General features: G+C 37.2%; 1 protein-coding gene across 1 annotated transcript in view; it reads left to right on the plus strand.

Moving 5' to 3' along the window:
• ZCWPW2 (zinc finger CW-type and PWWP domain containing 2) overlaps window positions 1–22,659 on the plus strand; it is a 139,315-nt gene that overhangs the window by 55,155 nt on the left and 61,501 nt on the right. Inside the window, exon 3 of the mRNA XM_027088327.1 lies at window positions 12,297–12,456. Coding sequence (XP_026944128.1) covers window positions 12,297–12,456 — 160 coding nt within the window. The remainder of the gene's footprint in view (window positions 1–12,296; window positions 12,457–22,659) is intronic.

Here is a 22,659-nt window from a genome sequence, read left to right on the forward strand (position 1 = left end):
GCTATCTATTTTATATTTGGTAGTGTATATATGTCAGTGCCACTCTCTCACTTCTTCTTAGCTTACCCTTTCCCCTCCCCATGTCCTCAAGTCCATTTTCTATGTCTGCATCTTTATTCCTGTCCTGCCCTTAGATTGTTCAGAACCATTTTTTTTTTAGATTCCGTATATATGTGTTAGCATGTGATATTTGTTTTTCTCTTTCTGACTTACTTCACTCTGTATGACAGGCTCTAGGTCCATCCACCTCACTACAGATAACTCAATTTTGTTTCTTTTTATGGCTGAGTAATATTCCATTGTATATATGTGCCACATCTTCTTTATCCATTCATCTGTCAGTAGACACTTAGGTTGCTTCCATGTCTTGCCTATTGTAAATAGTGCTTCAGTGAACATCATATATGACTCTTTTTGAATTATGGTTTCCTCGGTATATGCCCAGTACTGGGATTGCTGGGTCGTATGGTACTTCTATTTTTAGTTTTTGAAGGAACCTCCATAGTGGCTGGATCAATTTACATTCCTACCAACAGTGCAAGAGGGTTCCCTTTTCTCCACACCCTCTCCAGCTATTGTTGTTTGTAGATTTTCTGATGATGCCCATTTTAACTGCTGTGAGGTGATACATCATTGTAGTTTTGCTTTGCATTTCTCTAATAATTAGTGATGTTGAGCAGCTTTTCATGTGCTTCTTGGCCATCTGTATGTCTTCTTCAGAGAAATGTCTATTTAGGTCTTCTGCCCATTTTTGTATTGGGTTGTTTGTTTTTTTGATATTGAGCTGGATGAGCTGCTTGTAAATTTTGGAGATTAATCCTTTGTCAGTTGCTTCGTTTGCAAATATTTTCTCCCATTCTGAGGATTGTCTTTTCATCTTGTTTATGGTTTCCTTTGCAGTGCAAAAGCTTTTAAGTCTCATAAGGTCCCCTTTGTTTTTGTTTTTATTTCCATTTCTTTAGGAGGTGGGTCAAAACTGATGTTGCTGTGATTTATGTCAAAGTGTGTTCTTCCTATGTTTTCCTCTAAGAGTTTTATAGTGTTTAGCCTTACATTTATGTCTCTAATCCATTTAGAGTTTATTTTTGTGTATGGTGTTAGGGAGTGTTCTATTTTCATTCTTTTACATGTAGCTGTCCAGTTTTTCCAGCACCATTATTGAAAGCACTGTCTTTTCTCCATTGTATATTCTTGCCTCCTTTCTCAAACACAAGGTGACCATATGTGCATGGGTTTATCTCTGGGCTTTCTATCCTGTTCCATGGATCTATATTTCTGTTTTTGTGCTAGTACCATACTGTCTTGATTACTGTAGCTTTGTAGTATAGTCTGAAGTTAGGAAGCCTGATTCCTCCAGCTCTGTTTTTCTTTCTCAATATTGCTTTGGCTATTTGGGGTTTTTTCTGTTTCCATATAAATTGTGAAATTTTCTGTTCTAGTTCTGTGAAAAATGCCATTGGTAGGTTGATAGGAATTGCATTGAATCTGTAGATTGCTTTGGGTAGTATAGTCATTTTCACAGTATGGATTCTTCCAATCCAAGAACATGGTATATCTCTGCATCTGTTTGTATCATCTTTAATTTCTTTCATCAGTGCCTTATAATTTTCTGTATACAGGTCTTTTGTCTCCTTAGGTAGGTTTATTCCTAGGTATTTTATTCTTTCTGTTACAGTGGTAAAAAGTAGTGTTTCCTTAATTTTTCTTTCAGATTTTTCATCATTAGTGTACAGGAATGTAAGAGATCTCTGTGCATCAATTTGTATCCTGCTACTTTACCAGATTCATTGATTAGCTCTAGTAGTTTTCTGCTAGCATCTTTAGGATTATCTATGTATAGTATCATGTCATTTGCACACAGTGACAGCTTTACTTCTTCTTTTCTCTTTTGGATTCCTTTTATTTCTTTTTCTTCTCTGATTGCTGTGGCTAAAACTTCCAAAACTATGTTGAATAAGAGTGGTGAGAGTGGGCCACCTTGTACTGTTCCTTATCGTAGTGGATATGGTTTCTGTTTTTCACCATTGAGAACAATGTTGGCTGTGGGTTTGTCATATATGGCCTTTATTAGGTTGAGGTAAGTCCCCTATATTCCTACTTTCTGGAGGGTTTTTATCATAAATAGGTGTAAGCTTTTGTTGAAGCTTTTTCAGCATCTATTGAGTGTTTCATATGGTTTTTGTTCTTCAGTTTGTTAACATGGTGTATCACATTGATTGGTTTGCGTATATTGAAGAATCCTTGCATTCCTGTGATAAACCCCACTTGATCATGGTGTATGATCCTTTTAATGTGCTGTTGGAATCTGTTTGCTAGTATTGTGTTGAGAATTTTTGCATGTATGCTCATCAGTGATATTGGCCTGTGTTTTCTTTTTTAGTGACACCTTTGTCTGGTTTTGGTATCAGGGTGATGGTGGCCTCAGAGAATGAGTTTGGGAGTGTTCCTCCCTCTGCTATATTTTGGAAGAGTTTGAGAAGGATCGGTGTTAGCTCTTCTCTAAATGTTTGAAAGATTTCACCTGGGAAGCCATCTGGTCCTGGGCTTTTGTTTGTTGGACGATTTTTAATCACAGTCTCAATTTTAGTGCTTTTGATTGGTCTGTTTATATTTTCTATTTCTTCCCGGTTCAGTCTCAGAAGGTTATGCTTTTCTAAGAATTTGTCCCTTGCTTCCCGGTTGTCTATTTTTGGCATATTGTTGCTTGTAGTAATCTCTTACGATCCTTTGTATTTCTGCAGTGTCAGTTGTTACTTCTCCTTTTTCATTTCTAATTCTGTTGATTTCAGTCTTCTCCCTTTTTTTCTTGATGAGTCTGGCTAATGGTTTATCAATTTTGTTTATCTTCTTAAAGAACCAGCTTTTAGTTTTATTGATCTTTGCTATTGTTTCCTTCATTTCTTTTTCATTTATTTCTGATCTGATCTTTATGATTTTTCTCCTTCTGCTAACTTTGGGGGTTTTCTGTTCTTTTTCCTCTAACTGCTTTAGGTGTAAAGTTAAGTTGTTTATTTGAGATGTTTTTTGTTTCTTGAGGCAGGATTCTGTTGCTAAAACTTGCTTCTTAGAACTGCTTTTGCTGCATCCCATAGGTTTTAGGTCATCTTGTTTTCATTGTCATTTGTTTCTGGGTATTTTTTGCTTTCCTCTTTGATTTCTTCAGTGATCTCTTAGTTATTTAATAGCATATTGTTTAGCTTCCATGTGTTTGTATGTTTTACTTTTTTTTTTTTCCCCGTAATTGACTTCTAGTCTCATAGCATTTTGGTCAGAAGAGATACTTGATACAATTTCAATTTTCTTAAATTTACCAAGGCTTGATTTGTGGCCCAAGATATGATCTGTCCTGAAGAATGTTCCATGAGCACTTGAAAAGAAAGATTATTTTGTTGTTTTGGATTGACTGTCCAATTAAGGCCATCTTTTTTAATGTATCACTTAAAGCTTGTGTTTCCTTATTTATTTTCATTTTGGATGATCTGTCCATTGGTGAAAGTGAGGTGTTAAAGTCCCCTACTATCATTGTCTTACTGTCAATTTCCCCTTTTATGGCTATTAGGATTTGCCTTCGGTATTGAGGTGCTCCTATTTTCAGTTCATAAATATTTACACTTGTTACATCTTCTTCTTGGATTGATCCCTTGATCATTATTTAGTGTCCTTCTTTGTCTCTTGTAATAGTCTTTATTTTAAAGTCTGTTTTTTCTGATATGAGAGTTGCTCCTCCAGCTTTAATTTGATTTCCATTTGCGTGGAATATCTTTTCCATCCTCTCACTTTCAGTCTGTATGTGTCCCTAGGTCTGAAGTGGATCTCTTGTAGACAGCTATATATGGGTCTTTTTTTTGTATCCATTCAGCCAGTCTGTTCCTTTTGGTTGGAACATTTCATCTATTTACATTTAAGGTAATTATCAATATGCATGTTCCTATAACCATATTCTTAATTGTTTTGGGCTTGTTATTGTAGGTGTTTTCCTTCTCTTTTCTTTCCTGCCTAGAGAAGTTCCTTTAACATTTGTTGTAAAGCTGGTTTGGTGGTGCTGAATTCTCTTAGCTTTTGCTTGTTTGTATAGTTTTTAATTTCTCCGTCGAATCTGAATGACATCCATGCTGAGTAGAGTAATCTTTGTTGTAGGTTTTTCCCTTTCATCACTTTAGATATGTCATACCACTCCCTTCTGGCTTGCAGAGTTTCTGCTGAAAGATCAGCTGTTAACCTTATGGCGATTCCCTTGTATGTTATTTGTTGCTTTTCCCTTGCTGCTTTTAATATTTTTTCTTTGTATTTAATTTTTGATGGTTTGATTAATATGTGTCTTGGCATGTTCCTCCTTGGATTTATCCTGTATGGGACTCTTGGCGCTTCCTGGACTTTATTGACTATATTCTTTCCCATACTAGGGAAATTTTCAACGATAACCTCTTCAAATATTTTCTCAGTCCCTTTCTTTTTTCTTCTTCTTCCTGGAGCCCTATAATTTGAATGTTGATGTGTTTAATGTTGTCCCAGATGTCTCTGAGACTGTCCTCAATTCTTCTCATTGTTTTTTCTTTAGCCTGCTCTGCAAGTTATTTCCACTATTTTATCTTCCAGGTCACGTATCAGTTATGCTGCTATTGATTCATTGTAAAGAATTTTTAATTTCATTTATTGTGTTCTTCATCATTGTTTATTTGCTTTTTAGTGCTTCTAGGTCTTTGTTAAACGTTTCATGTATTTTCTTCATTCTATTTCCAAGATTTTGGATCATCTTTACCATCATTACTCTGAATTCTTTTTTTTTTTTTGCGATACGTGGGCCTCTCACTGTTGTGGCCTCTCCCGTTGCAGAGCACAGGCTCTGGATGCGCAGTCTCAGCGGCCATGGCTCACGGGCCTAGCCGCTCCACGGCATGTGGGATCTGCCCAGACCGGGGCACTGCGCCACCAGGGAAGCCCTGAATTCTTTTTTATGTAGCTATTTCCTTTCCATTTCTTTGGTCTGATGGGATTTTACTTTGCTCTTTCATCTGCTGTGTATTTCTCTGTCTTCTCATTTTGCTTAACTTACTGTGTTTGGTGTCTCCTTTTCGCAGCCTGCAGGTTCATAGTTCCCATTGTTTTTGGTGTCTGCCCCCAGTGGGTAAAGTTGGTTCAGTGGGTCGTGTAGGCTTCCTGGTTGAGGGGACTGGTGCCTGTGTTCTGGTGGATGAGGCTGGATCTTTTCTTTCTGGAGGGCAGGTTCGCATCCGATTGTGTGTTTTGGGGTGTCTGTGGACTTAGTATGATTTTAGGCAGCCTCTCTGCTAATGAGTGGGGTTGTGTTCCTGTCTTGTTAGTTGTTGGCATGGGCCGTCCAGCACTGGAGCTTGCTGGTCGTTGAGTGGAGCTCGGTCTTAGCATTGAGACTGAGATCTCTGGGAGAGCTCTCACCGATTGATATTACATGGAACCAGGAGGTCTCCAGTGGTCCAGTGTACTGAACTCAGCTTTCCCACCTCAGAGGCTCAGTACTGACACCCAGCTGGAGCACCAAGACCCTGTCAGCCACACGGCTCAGAAGAAAAGGGAGAAAAAAAAAAGAAAGAAAGAAAAAAGTAAAGTAAAATATAATAAATAAGTTATTAAAGTAAAAAATAAAAACAATATTATTAAAATAAAAACATAAAAATGTAATAAATAAAAAAGAGAAGGGCAACCAAAGCAATAAACAAATCCACCAATGATAACAAGTGCTAAAAACTATACTAAGATATACATAAATTTCAGAAACTTATCAGTCACATACAGCAAACCCCAAGTCCACAGTTGCTCCCAAAGTCCACAGCCTCAATTTTGGGATGATTTGCTGTCTATTCAGGTATTCCACAGATGCAGGGTTCATCAAGTTGATTTTGGAAATTTAATCTGCTGCTCCTGTGACTGCATGGAGAAATTTCCCTTTCTCTTCTTTGTTCGCACAGCTCCTGGTATTCAGCTTTGGATTTGGCCCCGCCTCTGTGTGTAGGTCGCCCTCTGGCATCTGTTCTTCGCCCAGACAGGATGGGGTTAGAGGAGTGGCTGTTTAAGGGGCACTGGCTCACTCAGGCCAGGGGGAGGGAGGGTATGGAATGCGGGGTGAGCCTGCACTGGCAGAGGCTGGGGTAACGTTGTAACAGCCTGAGGTGTGCCGTGTGTTCCCATGGGGAAGCTGTCCCTGGATCACAGGACCCTGGCAGTGGCGGGCTGCACATGCTCCTGGGAGGGGAGGTGTGGATAGTGACCTGTGCTTGTACACAGGCTTCTTGGTGGCTGCAGCAGCAGTGTTAGCGTTTCATTTCCGTCTCTGGTGTCTGCGCTGATAGCTGCGGCAGGCGCCCTTCTCTGAAGCTCGTTTAGGCGGTGTTCTGTATCCCCTCTCCTCGCGCACCCCAAAACAGTAGTCTCTTGCCTCTTAGGAAGGCCCAGACTTTTTCCAGCACTACCTCCTGGCTAGCTGTGGCACTCTAGCCCCCTTCAGGCTGTGTTCACGCCACCAACCCCAGTCTTCTCTCTGCAATCCCACCGAAACCCAAGCCTCAGCTCCCAGCCCCCACCCGCCTCGGGGGGGTGAGCAGACAACCTCTCGGGCTGGTGAGTGCCGGTCCCCTGTGTGGGAATCTCTCCGCTTTGCCCTCTGCACCCCTGTTGCTGTGCTTTCCTGTTTGGCTCTGAAGCTTCCCCGCCGCCCCCGCCCCCCCAGCCCCTGTCTCCACCAGTGAAGGAGCTTCCTAGTGTGTAGAAACTTTTCCTTCTTCACAGCTCCCTCCCACTGGTGCAGGTCCCGTCCCATTTCTTTTGTCTTTGTTTTTTCTTTTGCCCTACCCAGGTACGTGGGGATTTTCTTGCCTTTTGGGAGGTCTGAGGTCTTCTGCCAGCGTCAGTAGGTGTTCTGTAGGAGTTGTTCCACGTGTAGATGTATTTCTGATGTATTTGTGGGGAGGAAGTTGATCTCCATGTCTTACTCCTCTGCCATCTTGAAGGGCCTCTCCCTCCTCTTCCTTTTCTCCTGTCATCTTGTTTTCATTTATATTCAACTATTCTCCATGAAAAATATCAGACGTTTGCTTTCATTGGGAGACTGTGATGGGCTTATGTAACACACACACAGAACACACATGAGAGGCCTTCAAGTCAGTACCTAGATTCGTGCTCTTGCTGTGTCACTTACCGTTGCGGGCTGAATTGTGTTCCCCCAAAGGTCATAAGTTAAAACTCTAACCTCAGAATGTGACTATATTTGGACTAAGGGCCTTTAAAGAGGTGATTAAGTTAAAAGAGGCCATTAGAGTGAGCCCTAATCCAATCTGACTGGTGTTCTTATAAGAAAAGAAAATTTGGATACACAGAGAGACACCAGAGGTGCATGTGCACAGAGTAAAGACCATGCGAAGACAGAGCACGAGGGCAGCAGTCTGCTGGCCAGGGAGAGACCTCAAGAGAAACCAGACCTGCTGACCTTGATCTTGGACTTCTAGCCTTTAAAACTGTGAGAAAATAAGTTCCTGTTGTTTAAGCCACCCAGTCTCTGGTATTTTCCTGTGGCAACCTTAGCAAACCAATACACTTAATATCTTTGCAGAGAGATTCAACCAATACACTTAATATCTACGTCAGAGAGATTTCCACATCTCAGAGAGATTTGGAATGTTACACATCAGCTCTGAGTAACCTTTTGTTACTGAGAGTTTTTCTAAGGATCAAATATGAAATGTTGTAAAAAGATATATATATTAATTGACTTCTGTGTAACTAGGATGGGCATGAAGAGGAACTAGATGGTTATGTATATGAACACTCATTTTTGAAGTTACTTATGAAGGTATTTGTAGTCTCATTGTCATTTTTCATATCTCTAACATTTTGAAAGCAGAGCATTTGTATTTTCTACTGGAAATTCTGAAGTTTCAATAACCCTCATTCAAGAAATGGTTTTGAGTCTTGTCACTATGTCTGAAATATTATGTTAGAAATTTGATTAGGAATTTCTTTTGCAGTTTTGTACTTGTAGCTGAGGGTTAGGATTTGAAATACGAATGAAGCATGTTTTACTCTAGTCCCTAAATTACCTCCAATCTATGATTAGGACCGTCAAAATGCTGCAGAATACAGCTGTAACTACCTTCTTGTTGTTTGGAAAGAGTAGATTGCATTTGGCATGTAGTCACATGTATTTCTTTTTATAAACTAAGTACACATGAGCACAGACTTAAAATTTAGGTTAAGAAACTCAAATCTGTTGCTGTGTTGCTTATTCAGTTCCACAAATACAATAGAAAGATGATAACAAGATAAATTGCAGTAGTAGAATATAAAGCTGAATTAGCCTACTAAAAGCAGCCAAACATCAGTTCTTAATTAAGAAATGTTATAGACCCTGAAATTTCAAGTGGGAAGATCAGTCAGCTGGCTACAGAGACACTTAACAGTGTAGCATTATCTGGGTCAATGCTTATTAGCCCATGTCCTTATACGTAGCTTTTGAAGGCTCAGAAGTTCAATCTTATCAACATCTCAGAATTATTCTTTCTCAGAAGAGTTCATACTTTCCAATAAAGCTGAAAAGCTAAAGAGAGACCGATACAGAGTCAAGAAATGCCTGCTTAATCTTTATATAATAAAAATAAATAATAGTTAAGAGACTATCATTTTCTTTGTCTATGGTCAAGCTCCATGGAAAATCAAATTAAAATAGTTATATTTATCACCACATTATAAGATAGCACACACCTACATACTTATAAAATACTTATGCAGCCTCTTGCCTTTGAGTAGTGCCTATGAGAGCTTGAGGGTGGGGCTGTCTGCATTACTAGGAAGAGAAAAACTATCTCTATAATGTTTAAGAAGTCTTGATTTTTAAAGATTGATCAAATACATTGTATTTAGCTAGAAAGAGCAAAGAAATTAAAAGTAAAAATTAGCAGTGCATCTCTCACTTAGTATAGGAAAATACAGTATCAAGCAGAAACTAGGCATATTTACCAGACATTTTACAATGATTTCTCATAAGTATGAAAATTAATTTATAGAAAATATATTTGCATTCTAAATACTGTAGTCTAAACAGTTTAGTAATCAAATATTCCTTTAAGTTAACGAACCAATCCAGTGATACTTTTTAGATATAGTATATACATTTATAAATTGTGGTTTCTACTAGATCCTTTCAGTATTATAAAATAGTATTTGATTATTTCTCATTTGCATACTTTTGCTTATGGATTTATATGTGTGTGGATGAGAAATTTCCTCTTCCCAACGGTCCCTGCAGTTAGGTATAACAAAGAGATTTCTTGGAAAGTATGACATTAAGTTAGTGATGATTCCAACTCATCCATTTTGTTTCCCACAGATTAAGAATGAGGCCCAAGTAAATCTGCTATCTTCTTAAACATCCAGACCGCAGTTTGAAAATAAAAGTTATATATTTCTTCTCATTCGGTATAAATACATGGCAGCGGTTATCATGCTTAAGCTTCAACTTATTGAAGGCAGTAGCCAACTCATTAAAGATCATTTCCGCTGGATAAGGAATGTGTAAGACATCAGTTTCTTTGTAATGTATTTTCACTTTCCTTTGAAGTTTCTTGTCCTGCCAAAATTTCCATTTCCTCCTGCAAGTGGATTTCAACACCTGATGTCTATTTGACCTTGTTGTGTTTGTACATTTTACCTTCCACCACCCACAGGTTCTGAGATTGACCATACACTTTCCTTGTAATTCTGACACCCTTCCATTGGGTGGCCTATTCTTACTGTCCCTCTCCACCTTTAAGCCCCCACACAACACTCAGAATTTCTCCTCAATATGAAAGTGAAAAATCAGGAAGTAGAAATGCACAATGCACTATCATTATTGACAGTTTGGGAACTCAAATTGAGGTCAGAGTGAGGGCAAAAAATGGACATCAACTTCTTTCTTCAATCACAGGAAGTCAGAGATGATGATGGATGGAGCAGCTGGAGAGAAGTAATCATGTTTTCTACATGATGTATTGCCTCTGCTCAGCTTTTCCTGTAGTTTGGTACATTCTGTTTTAGCTGATATGTATAGACTAGGAGTCAGACAATTCCTTTGCACCACCTGAAAGTACCCCAGTTATTTGGACATTTCATAATACTTTTCATAATTCATCTTTAAATCAGTATGCAATACTTTCTGTAATAAAATATGTTTTAAATAATGAACCGAAGCTTTTTTCTTTTTTTGGTATCTAATTCTTTTTAGGAGTCATCTCTTTTTGTTTATATTTTATTGAGTAATAATTTAAATTGAATACTCTGGGACCCAATAGGTTCCACTTAAAAAATAGTTGTATCAGAATTTGTGTCAGAAAAGTAGCAGCTCATCTTACACATAATAACTGCAGAATCTTTCTTTCATGTGTTAAATATCAGAAATCCATTTTGTGAGACTGTTTTACACTGAATGGAGTAGGTACTGCTCATAAATTGGTATTGGGTTGACAGTAATCCATATTAAAATTGCTGTGAAGTGCAAATCACCTAGTATTAAACATGAGCCCCTTACCTTTTATAAAGAGTTTAAACAAATATAATGTAACAATCATAGTTTGGTTGTTTTTAAAATAGCTATTGATCATATTGAAGGACCCACTTGTTCCTTGACTTCTGATAAGTTGAGGGTCTCCATTGCAGCTACCACTCATTCTTAGTCATTCGTTTGCCTGTTGAAGCCCCTTCTTTTGAATGTGTTCCCTCAGCAATGTAGATTTCCATTGTAGATTTAAAAGATAAACTGCACTCAAGTTTAACTCTTAAGCACAGCCCAGTTAGAGTCACCAAATAGCAGTAAAATACCGTGGCGTGAGCCTGATAACAACCAGATGGTCCTCTTCATTTAGGTCCTGAACTTTCACTTGACTTTCCATTATCATTTCCAATTCTTCTTTGGCTTAAAGCTTGTCTGACTCAATTTTTAATTTCTCTAGCCCTTATTTTCCCACGGTTCTGGGGGCTAAAATTCTGAGGTCAGGGTGTCAGAGGGTTGATTTCTTCTCAGGCCTCTCCTTGGCTTGTAGGTGGATCTCTCTTTTTGTGTCTTCTCATGGTCTTCCCTCTGTGTGTGTCTGGGTCCTAATCTTCTCTTTTTATAAGGAAACTAATCATGTTGGATTGGGGCTCACCTTTTAACTTAGTTACTTCCTTAAAGATCCCCTCTCCAAATACAGTCACATTCTGAGGTACTTGCGGTCAGGACTTCGACATATGAATGCGGGTTGGTGGGATCACATAATTCAGTCCATAATGATGGCGCTTTATACCATTTTAATTTGCCAGAAACCAAAAATGTGTAAAGCACATGTTTGTTTGAACTTTGAAACAGCGCAGTGAGGAACCAGAGTTATAGTGAGGCCTAGTTACCTGCTTGAGGCCTCCTGTCTGGTGGAAGGCAGAACTAGAGCCTGGATCTTCTCATTTGAACTTCTCTACCTTTTTCACTCTGTGGTACTGCAAACTGAACTCGTTAATTGTACAGATAATTGAACTTGATAATTGTAGAGATAATTATAATATTATAAATGATAGAACTTGATAATTGTACAGATTTTTGAATGCTTGGGTATATTAGATATGCATATTTTGGATCTTGATCTGTAAAATTCAGTCAGATTTCTGCTGTACATTCCCCTAAGATTTATTTTTAGTAAAGAATAAACCTTATTTGCAGTACTGAGGATTTTTAGCCATTTGGTCACTGCCAGTGGAACAGATGTGGTGGGGGAGGGATAACACAGAACTGCTGACTCTATTTCTACTTTTCTCACAGTTGTTACAAAGTTCAGTGTCAGAACAGCCCAAACCACTTTGGCAGTCCTGGCTCATGAATCGCTAGCTCTCTCCTACCCCATCAGAAGCCCTGTCAGTGGGTTAACATTTTAGTAGTAAATCATTCTGATTGGTGAGAGTTGATTCAAGCCTGCCATGAATCTGATGACTCTTTTTTCTCTTATCTTTCCTATTAGCAGTGCCTAAATGTCTCTTATAGACCCTGGAAATCATTCTTTTGTCTTATGATTCTTTCTCCTCATATCTTATGAATGTCTTGAGTATGTGACTGTTTCAAAGCTTTCTATATCTACAAAGATACAAATGATCACTTGCATCAATTGAATATCCTACTTTTAAAAGATACAAATATGACTATGTTTAAAATTTGTAAAGAAGTTATTAAAATTCAAAGGGCAAAGTTTGACAGGTGATTGTGACAGATATATTAATGTCTACCTTTTTTAAAGCATCAAAATAATAAAAATATTTTCTTTTGAAAGTTGGCCAGGGATACTTTGCCCTGATCCTTTTAAAGGGAAATATGTGACCTATGACCTCGATGGAGATGTTGAACAGTATCACGTAGAATTCCTGGGTGATCCCCATTCAAGATCATGGATAGATGCAGCGTTTGTTGGACATTATAGTATCACATTAAAGGTAGGTACAGTAACATCAAAACTTTGTTCCTCTTGCACTTGTTTTTAATTATGGTCATTTTGTCTCAGATCCTAAAAGAGATATAATTTTTTACTTTTATATTTATATAAACAAAATAGTATGTACTATTTGTTTAAACTCAAATATTTGTATTTTTAAAGCAGCTTTTTCAAAGGAAGTATGGATATAAAAATAGCCACGAGGTAGTTTTAAATTTTATTTCTGTAATGGCAATATAGTGTAAATCAACTGAGGACTCTCCATAATTGCCTTTTGAAACAGATTTACGATTCCATCATTTGGTAATTTTTTAATTCTCTTGAGAAGATTCTAAGTTATAGCCCTATCTCACAGGGAAGATTAATTATGGAATGCAACCAGATTTTTCAAATTTCAAACAGTATTTCATTATACTAACTCCTTCAGTATTTTTTGATTCTTTTTAAACTTTAAATCACATACTACAATTAATGAATAGACTCAATTCTCAAGTTGATGAGAGTAAGTGAATTGGACCTGTTTTCATGGGTTTGGTTTAATTGTTATAAATTAATTCAGTTATCCGTATCTGTATTCTAATATTGAAACTTTTCATCTGCAAACCATGCTTTCATTAGAAATCTGATTAAAAAGTAGATGTCAGAAATGTGAATGCCTTTGACTCAATTTGGATGGTTCCTATTTTAGAGTGAGAAGTATATATATATTCAAATATACATATACATGTATGTACATTTAAGGCATGCCATTTAATCCACAGTATAAGGAAATCTGTGGAAATCTGAGGTACTTGCAGATGGACTTCTACTTTTTCTCTGGCATAAACAGTACCTTTGTTCCATTCAGCTTGAAAGCAGCTGGAAGGGAAGGCTGTTTCAGTAGAAATATTTAAGTATGGAATAACATCACATACATTCATTTCATGGTAGTTGTGAGCCAGTCATTTTAGTATGAGGCACCTTCTCTGCTCGGACATTTCAGATGTGTCCCTGGGCACTTCTGATGGCAACCACAGAAGATAGGAAGGAGTGTTCTTCCTTATGTGCCCCTCCCCTTTTCTAAAAGATAGGGAAACCTAGCTTCTCATGAGGCAGAAATTAGAATCTTAAATATTTGACAGTGTGATAAAGAGCAGGGCATTCTTAAGAAATTGTATTTAAACATACATAAAAAATCAAAGTGTATTTTTGTCTGAAGTAATGTTACTCTCAGGATTTGAGTTCTGTCAGGATAAATTTGAATAGTCTGATTCCACTGAGCATACCATTAATCCCTGGGACAAGGAAAAAATCTGATGCAAAACAAAACTAAACTCAAGAATCAGGAGCCATAAGGTTTTAACCTTCTGAAAGCATTGAAACAAGCAAAGACCATGAATTCAGGGCTGCTTAAATTAAATAGGCTCCTAAAGCAAGAATGAAAACAGAGAAAAATAAAGCATTTGTTCCACCTCTTCTGTCCCCTACTCCCCCAGCTGGCTGGGTGCTCTGGGTGGATAACTCACTGGGTGACCACAGGCTCTGGGACAGGCTCTCTCCTCTACTGTCATTCATGGTGTCTACCTACAGGCTCGTGTCTCTTACTCTCTTCTTGTTTGTATCTTTTTCTTCACTTCCTCTCTTGGAGCTAATATAATAGGGATGCCGCCTTCTGTGGGTCTCTTCATTCAAGGCTGAAATTTTAGTTCCCCTTTACCTCAGATTCAGCTGGCACATGCCCAGCTGCCCTGCTATGCTCCAATTCCCTACTCCTGGCTATCTAAGAATCTCCGCTTGCCAAGAAGGAAACTCACAGATGATTAAAGACTCATTGCCCCAATGAGAAGTCAAGAAACAGAAAGCGAAGAGGTCAACTGACAACCAAGATAGAAAAATGGTACCTATGAGAAATTGTTTGAAAATGAATAATATCAAACTATATCCCCTGGAGATGGAGATAGTATTGACTCCAACGTGCAGTTCAATTGCCTAGGCATCCCAGGAATTTAATCTGTTATGGTCCTCTCTGCACTGGAGCTCCTACTTCCTCAAATACTGTCTCTACACTGTGCCAGGTTGATCCAGATATTAAATTCACACCCCTGCCCCCATAAAAATATCACTTACACAAAAATAAATAATGTGTATTAGACAATGTAGACCTTCTTAAAGATTTTTGTAGAAGAGATGGAGAATGGTTGCACATTGCACCTGTTGTCTGAGCTCCTTTTCTAAAAGTAGACACAGAATGATAGGCATATACAGCTCTCACTGTTTAAGCTGACTATATCTTACTTCATATATATTATTTCAACATTACTTTCTCCTAATTTGTGTAAGCTTAGTTTAACAAATGATTAAATAATATTTCAGAGTTTTCACTGACTGTGGACTATATTTTGCAGTGTGTGTTTTACTGTGAGAGAGAAATAAGCTCTTCTAGAAAGACATTATATGCATTTATGAAAAAATAAAATATTTTTTAGTTTTAGATTCTGAAAATGTTAAGTCTTCTCTTTTAGTTCATGTTTGTCTAGTTTGTCTTCTTTCTTTTATTTTTTTTAGTAGTCACTGAAAAATTGATATGTTTATGGGACCAGTGACTTATTAATTTTCTTGTTGACAGCACAACAGAGCTCTGTCACTGTGGATGAATATGTATATGAATATACAGATGATAAGCTTTTCCCCAGTAAATAAAATTACTCATCAATATATTGGGATATACTTCAGAAAAAAGTTGAAGGCAATATTTAGATTTTGTATTTGTAATTTATATTAGTTTACTCATACATTTTATTTTTTCATTTACTATAAAATCAGTAGTATAAAGATAGCTGAAATTCCCTTCCCCTTTTAAAGAAACCTTGATTCTCTTATGGTATATATTCAAAATACATGTCACTCTGGTAAACACTTAGAGAAAATAGACGTGAACATGTGCTAGATAGCTATTTAAGAGTTGATGCATGGACTACAGTTCTTTCCCCAGTTAGCACAAATGTTGTTTCTTTTATATTTAGTAGGTACATGTCTGCAGAATCCATTATTTGCAAGTTTATTTCTTTGCTTGATAGACTACATGACTTAGTTTAGTATTTCTTAAGCCTGGCTTTGCATTAGAAGGCTTTATAAAGCAATGACAGCAACCAAAACACAGCAATGCCTGGGCTGTACTCTACTGGATCAATTAAATCAGAAGCTCTTGGAGTAGGGCCAGGCCTCAGCATTTCTAAGTCCCTCAAATGAATCTGTATCCCAGAGAGAGAGAACCACTGACTAAGTTTTCTCAACTTGAGGCATCAGACTTTTGTTGGTTTATCTCTACTAGTACAGTAATGTAACTGTGGTCATGGCTCACTGTTTCACGACACCTTTCTCCTATTTCCTTTGTTAATCTTTCACTCTGGTTTGCCTGGAGATGATGCTGACTGCCATAGGTTCACATGTCTAACCCAGAAGTAAGAGTTTCCCTGAACACAGCTTTAAAGTCAATCTTGTCATTGAACATTGTACATAATTTATAGATATTGCTGATAAAGCTGATGTATAATTTAAATGTAATATGTATAGCATGTTTTAGTTGATCATCTATAAGTTATATAGAGTCATAATTTTTATTGGACATAAATTATGTACTCCAACCAGTGATCGCTTGGCCTACAATTTTCTAGTTCTTTATACTGCCAAGAAAATGTAAGTAGTTCACCCCTGATGCTAGGAGGCTCCTGTGGTAAAATTTAGGTTTCTTTTGGTCCATGATGTGAGTGGATTTTTTTTGTCTATGTATTTTAACAGTCTGCTCACTACTGTATGGAGGATATACCTGGAGATGTGTAAGTATTTCTTTGGGTACCAGATGTCATTTGGGTATTTACCCGTTGTATTATGGAGCTGCCTCTGTTTTCCAGGGATATGAAAAAGGAGCAATGCTGTATTGCTAAACTTGAGCTCTGCAATTCCTAGAATTCTGCTTCCTAATTGGGGGGGTCATTAATACTGTTCACCAAAATGTTGCAGGTTACTGCCTTCCTGTTATAAAGTAGAGATGCACATTTGATACTCTTGAGGTGGGGTGAGACCAATGAGTTGTGAGTGAGTGATGAATATCTGAGCATATGACTGTGTCCAGTGCAACATCATCCAGAGTTCTCTCTTTCTCTGTGGCTCTGTGACTGATAATTGAAATTTTGGTTTGCTACTCTCTCAGCCCAGATCCCTTGATCACTCTTAGCAAAGGCCTCCACTGCCAACAAATAACAGATCTGCAACATGAAGAAGATATAGGCCTCACTTTAAGCCCCTAGGATTATCCTAACAGATACACTAATGATAGTATAGAGGATGTTACAGTTCTTTGTAACCTGTATCTTTAGCAGGACCATTCCTGAAGCTTCAGTACTCTTCAGAATACAGCCAAACGACTGAAATCACATTACTCTTAATTTTTCCAGTCTGTAAGTAGAACTAACACAACCTGTAGTAATTTATCAAATAAGTTGATTTCTTTTCTGTATTATGATAGAAATTACCAGCATTGATGATACATTGAATCTAAATTTGGTCCAGTAAATATCCTCCAGCAAAGGGCTCTGATTGTCAGTATGCACTGCAGTGACTCCAGTAACTAAACAAGCCTATAAATAGCAATCATGTAATTGAACCCCCTGCTACAGGCCAAGGATTGGGTAGATCCTTTTATAATAATATAGCACAATAATATATAATATGTATATATAATATAATAAATATAATATTTAAAGTCTCATAGCAACCCCATGAAGATAGGCATCACCACTATTGACATATGGAAGAAACTGTGATTCAGGCTTCATGTCTAGCCCAAGGTCAATCAGCTGCTAAGGGATGGGGCAATGATTAGAATCAGGATGTCTAACCCCGAGGTCCAATTTTTCTCTCCTATACCTTGCCAATTTACGTATACATAAGCAATAGTCTAATTTATTGTTGAATGTTTTTCCACATTGAAATGAGGAACATTTTCACCTTTTAATTCTAATATACATGTTGAATGATGGCAGTTTCTGGTAGACTTGTTTTTTATTTACTGCTTGATGTTCCCCTTTGGAGGAGGACTAGTGACCAAGCAGAATTCTTGATGTTTTCAAATTACATTTGCAGTAGTCGTTTGACAAGTGTGTCTGGATTAACATCTATCTGAGCAAGTGTTTTTCTTCTAAGATTTATTAAGATCCAAATTCTAAGAATGTAGTCTATAATAAGGATTAGCAAATTAGCTTATAACTAGATTATCAGGCAACATTTCACTCTTAGAGTAATGAAGTGAAACTGGATACAAATCTATTGAGCCAGCTCTCAGTGGAAAATCACATTTGCCAAAAAAAAAAATGTACATATGTATATATGTGTGTTTTTGTACCATGTTCCTGCTGGCAAATAATCTGTATAGCTACCAACCTCTCAGCAAATTTTTATCATACCAATTCCATATTTGGTATAAAATTTGCTATAATTTTGGTATTATTGGATTAAGATTTTTTTGTTTGCTTGTTTTCTAAGCATCCTTTAGTTTTGGCCTGGAGAAAGTTTAAGGGAGTTAGAACATGTTTTTATAACTGTGAACTATTTGTGGATAATCTGCCAAGAAAACTTGTAGTAATGTATTAGGAAAAGAGTGAAGTTGTCATAGTGATTTAAAAAGGTAGGCTTTAGAGCCAGGTTTTTTGGGTTTGAAGGTTGGCTGTACTACTTACTAGACATTTGACCTGAGGGAAGTCACTTACCTGTTACAAATCCCACACACCTCATCTTAAAATGGAGGTTATGATAGTATATGCCTCATAGAGTTGTTACAGGTTTAACTGAGATTATACATGTAAAGCACTTAGCACAGTGCTTGTCATATAGTAGGCTCTTAATAATAATAGTAATAGTTCATACTGTCATTGGAAGTACAGGAGAAATATATAGTTACATTACTTATTTCCTCTTCCTAGAAACCCACATCTACAGGAGAGAGTACAAAAAAAAAAAAAATAACAATCAGGTGGATAATAATATATTTTCTTTTGACTAAGATTATATGTGAAAAATGACATGATTTTAGTGTTTTTTTAATCAGCCAATACATTGCTCCCAGAAATTGAGTGGCCATTGCTGCTGTGCTTTTCTAGTTTAGTGTAAGCAGAAGTTCTAAGACCTTTTGAAAGTAGGAGATAGGTTAGAGCCTTCTTAATCTGACTACTTGGTGAATGAATAGTCCCTAATATCAGCAATGCCTCAAGATACTTTAAATTTCTTTGATGGAATTTGGAAGAGACTAGGAAATATTATCTTTCAAGTTCTTTGCAACTGAATAAAACCAGTTTTTTTCCATATCTCTCCTCTGTCTTTTCGATTTACTTACGATTTCGATTTATATATGCTGACTTTGCTGCTCCAAATAAATTCTTGAATTTACCTCTGTCATCTCTCGACTTAATCTCTTATGAATTTAGATATCTGAACTTGTATTGAAGTTAAAAGTCCAAATCCAAATAATATGACCAACTTTACTCAGTTGATAAAGGAAGGAACAGGTGGCTACCTTTCCCATCATCAAATGCATGAAAAATGTATTAAGTCAGCTAGATTTCTCATATTGACTCCTCAGTGGAACAACAATAATCTTTCCTAGAAACATTTAGCCTTCTATAGCCTTCTCAACTTTCTAGAAGTGCTTATTTTCTGTTAAAGAAACCAGAGTCAGATCATTTAAGCCAAAATACAAGGCTCACTAAATTGCCTTCAGGGTCATATCCCTTATGAGTAAGGCTTCCTTATATAATGAGTCTTCTATGTTGAGGTTCTTAAATTAGTAAACAGTTGCAGAGTAACTTTTTGGTACATTCTTCCATTAGGGAACGATGAAGTCCAAAACTCAGAGCCATATAACTGAAAGTGTACAATTGATATATTAACTGTTCTTTTCTTTAATTTCTCCACTTTAAAAAAAAAATTTCTTCTAACCAATTACCAGGAACAGTCTGTGATTCAGGCAAAACCCTAAACAATGCAGATTGAACTGACTTTGAAAATAAATTCCAGAATTACCACTTCCTCACCATTTTGTTCAGCTCACAGGATATGAACTGATTACGTCATATATTTAACCATCCTCTTCTCCTGGCTCTCCCACCTGCTTGTATGATTCTATTTTTAAACAGAATCCGAGCATCTGTCTGTAATAAATACGACATTTGTTTTCCCGTAAACACATATTCCCTAATAAACAAGCAAATATGGAGTAGAAAATAGCAGCCAAGTATGTTAACTCTCATTTAGGCTCAGGTCTTGATATCCGTTCATACTGTTACTTAAAATCCTTTAAGCCAATCCTGACTTTTTTAAGGCTCAGAGCAAATGAGCACATGGCTGATTTAAACCCATCTCCCACTTCTATTTAACATCCGCAGGTGGAGCAGGCAGCCTGGCCAGAGCTGTGGGAGACAGCAGCCCTGGAGATAAGCACGGGCCTTAAAAATTATCTATTGACCCAGTGCTCACTTGCTTCCTGTGCTTTATTTCATCAATATATTACTAATACTTTTACAGAACAATGAAATAATTTCTTGTTGCAGACTTAATGATATATTGAGTTTTGCAAAATAAAAATTCTACAGCTTGAAATCAAAATATGTAAAATACTTTAAACTGTACACAATAAATAAAATGAAGGTTTTTTATTTTTTTAATTGTGCTAAAATATATGTAACATAAAATTTACCATTTTAACCGTATATCCAGTGGTGATTTAAGTTTTTAACGGCTAAGTAATAATCCTAGAAAAAATTTTCCTAAGCAATGTAACTATGACCTGATACAGAAAATGCCAGATGGTAGTTTCCGATCATTTTCAACACAATTTATTTCTTATGATAATGACCTACAATCTCTTCATAACACCATCTTGGAGATTTTTGCAACAGAATGCCTTTTTGTGAAATATCATTTTATAGTCATTGAGCCTGTGAATTCTGGAGCCAGGTTGCCTGTGTATGAATCCCAGCTCTATCACTTACTGGCTGTATGAACTTGGGCAATGTCTAAACTCAGTGCCTCAGTTTCTTTATGTGTAAAATGAGGATAATAATAGTACCTACCTTGTAAGCTTGTTGGGAAGTAAAAAAAGTTGTAAAGTGTTTCAGACTGTGCCTGACACTTAGTACTATATAAGCATTGGATAAATTAGTAAATAAAAATAACAATGGACTCCTTAATAGTAGAATTCCTTTGGACATAAAGTACACAGTCAACTCCTCCCTATTATAGGTAGAGTTTCTGTCTCATTTTCTTGGACGGCAGAGACTAAATGATAAATGTTTATATTCTGATCATTTATGACATTGATAACCAACATTTGAAAATGCTTTACATTTTATAAGGTACCTCTTACATATGCTATCTCATGTGATCTTCATTTATTGTTAAGAAAGTTAGGGCTCAGGTTAAGTGACTTGCCTGAGGTCACATAGCAGCAGAACTGGGACTGAAGCCCAGCTCTTCTGAGTGCAAGCCCCAGGCTTTTACATTATATGTCAGCCTGCTTGAGGCTTACATTGGACCATCTGTTTCTAATCTTCATAAGCATACCAAATTCATAATAAGCTCTCATCTATAAACTGGAAAATCACAAAGCCCTTCTTATTGGTCTCCTGTTGTTAATTCAGCCAGCTTGATTAATTAACTTAACCTTTAACCAGGGCTTTTCAAAGTTGGACAAAGATGTGAAAGCTCTCTTCACGTTTAGTGCATTGATTCCCAGCCATAGATTTTGGGCCTCTTCGTGGCTGTCATTAAAAGCTAGTATTTATTATTTCATTCCCTTGTAATTCTCTTAGAAATAATTGGTTATTATTAACGTTAGTATCCTGATGCCAGGGTTTGTTTTGTTTTACTCTGTTTTTGGTTCCCAAACTGGCTCATCATCACATTCTCCCATAGAGCTCTTTAAAAATATATATTCCTGAACCTGCATACTGGGGAGCGTGCTGAGAATCTCTACAGTTCCTCAGTGAAGCTCAAGAACCACTGTATAGCGGATTTTCTCACCATAATACCTATTTTCTGGTTTACTAGAATTAGCTAAAAAAGAGATATATGAAACATACATTATTTTATTATGTTTACTTTGTGAAATTTATTAACGTATTTATGAGTTTGTGGTGCTAAAGAAGCCACGCAAATCTTTAGCAAAATTGTGATGTTAGATTCCCCTGTCCCTTTAATTAGTGTCTCTCTTTGGTGGTGACTCATTGTCTCCCTGCTGTGATATCTGGAGCCCTCTTTCTTTCTCTCGTTCTCTCAAAATCTGGTTTCAGGTCCACACACTAAATGACAAATGTATTGGTTGTATAAAAATTGTTTTCTAGGGGCTTCCCTGGTGGTGCAGTGGTTGAGTATCCGCCTGCCGATGCAGAGGACGCAGGTTCGTGCCCCGGTCCTGGAAGATCCCACATGCCACGGAGCGGCTAGGCCTGTGAGCCATGGCCGCTGGGCCTGTGCGTCCGGAGCCTGTGCTCCGCAACGGGAGAGGCTACAACAGTGAGAGGCCCGCGTACCGCAAAAAAAAAATTGTTTTCTAAATGATGTCAGTCGAGATAACAGACCAGCCTAAAATGTTAGACTGGGTCTTCTTTAAAATCAACATGCAGTGGTTGTTTATCCATCTTGGTAGGAAAAGAACTTAGATATTCAAAATACTTAGAAAACATATGTTAAGGTCTAGGTTAATAAGGAGCTTATCTAGTAGCCTGTGATTTTTCTGATTTGTCCATTGGGGCTGTTTTACCTAAAACTGCTTGGCTTCCTTCCACTTCCCCACATCAAGGTTCAGGGTATGCTCAGGCCCTGGCATTGGTAATTCCCAGTGTTTCAAGCCAAGTAATGGAATCACACTGTAAAGATTTGACTCTCACATTTTCTTATTCTTTCTTTTCTGCCTAATTTCTCTCCTAGTACTCATTGCATTGGTATTATCTTTCAAATTGATGTAAAGGATCAGACTAAACGGAGCTAGAACATTTTTGGGGGGTTGGAGGGTGTCAGCTTAACTGGTTCACACTTTCTAGTGGTATAGGAAGTGGGGGACCTAAGTTATTTTTATCTTAAAATCCTGCTGAGTTAGAGTAAGCAAATTCCTATTTATGATTTTGAAAGCATTATTGCTTCAAGTGTTCAATAATTTGAATGAGCTGTCTAAATA

The sequence above is a fragment of the Aethalodelphis obliquidens genome, unplaced genomic scaffold, assembly GCF_003676395.1.
Source record: "Aethalodelphis obliquidens isolate GAN/ISIS:26980383/991018 unplaced genomic scaffold, ASM367639v1 scaffold62, whole genome shotgun sequence".
NCBI classification, from domain to species: domain Eukaryota; kingdom Metazoa; phylum Chordata; class Mammalia; order Artiodactyla; family Delphinidae; genus Aethalodelphis; species Aethalodelphis obliquidens.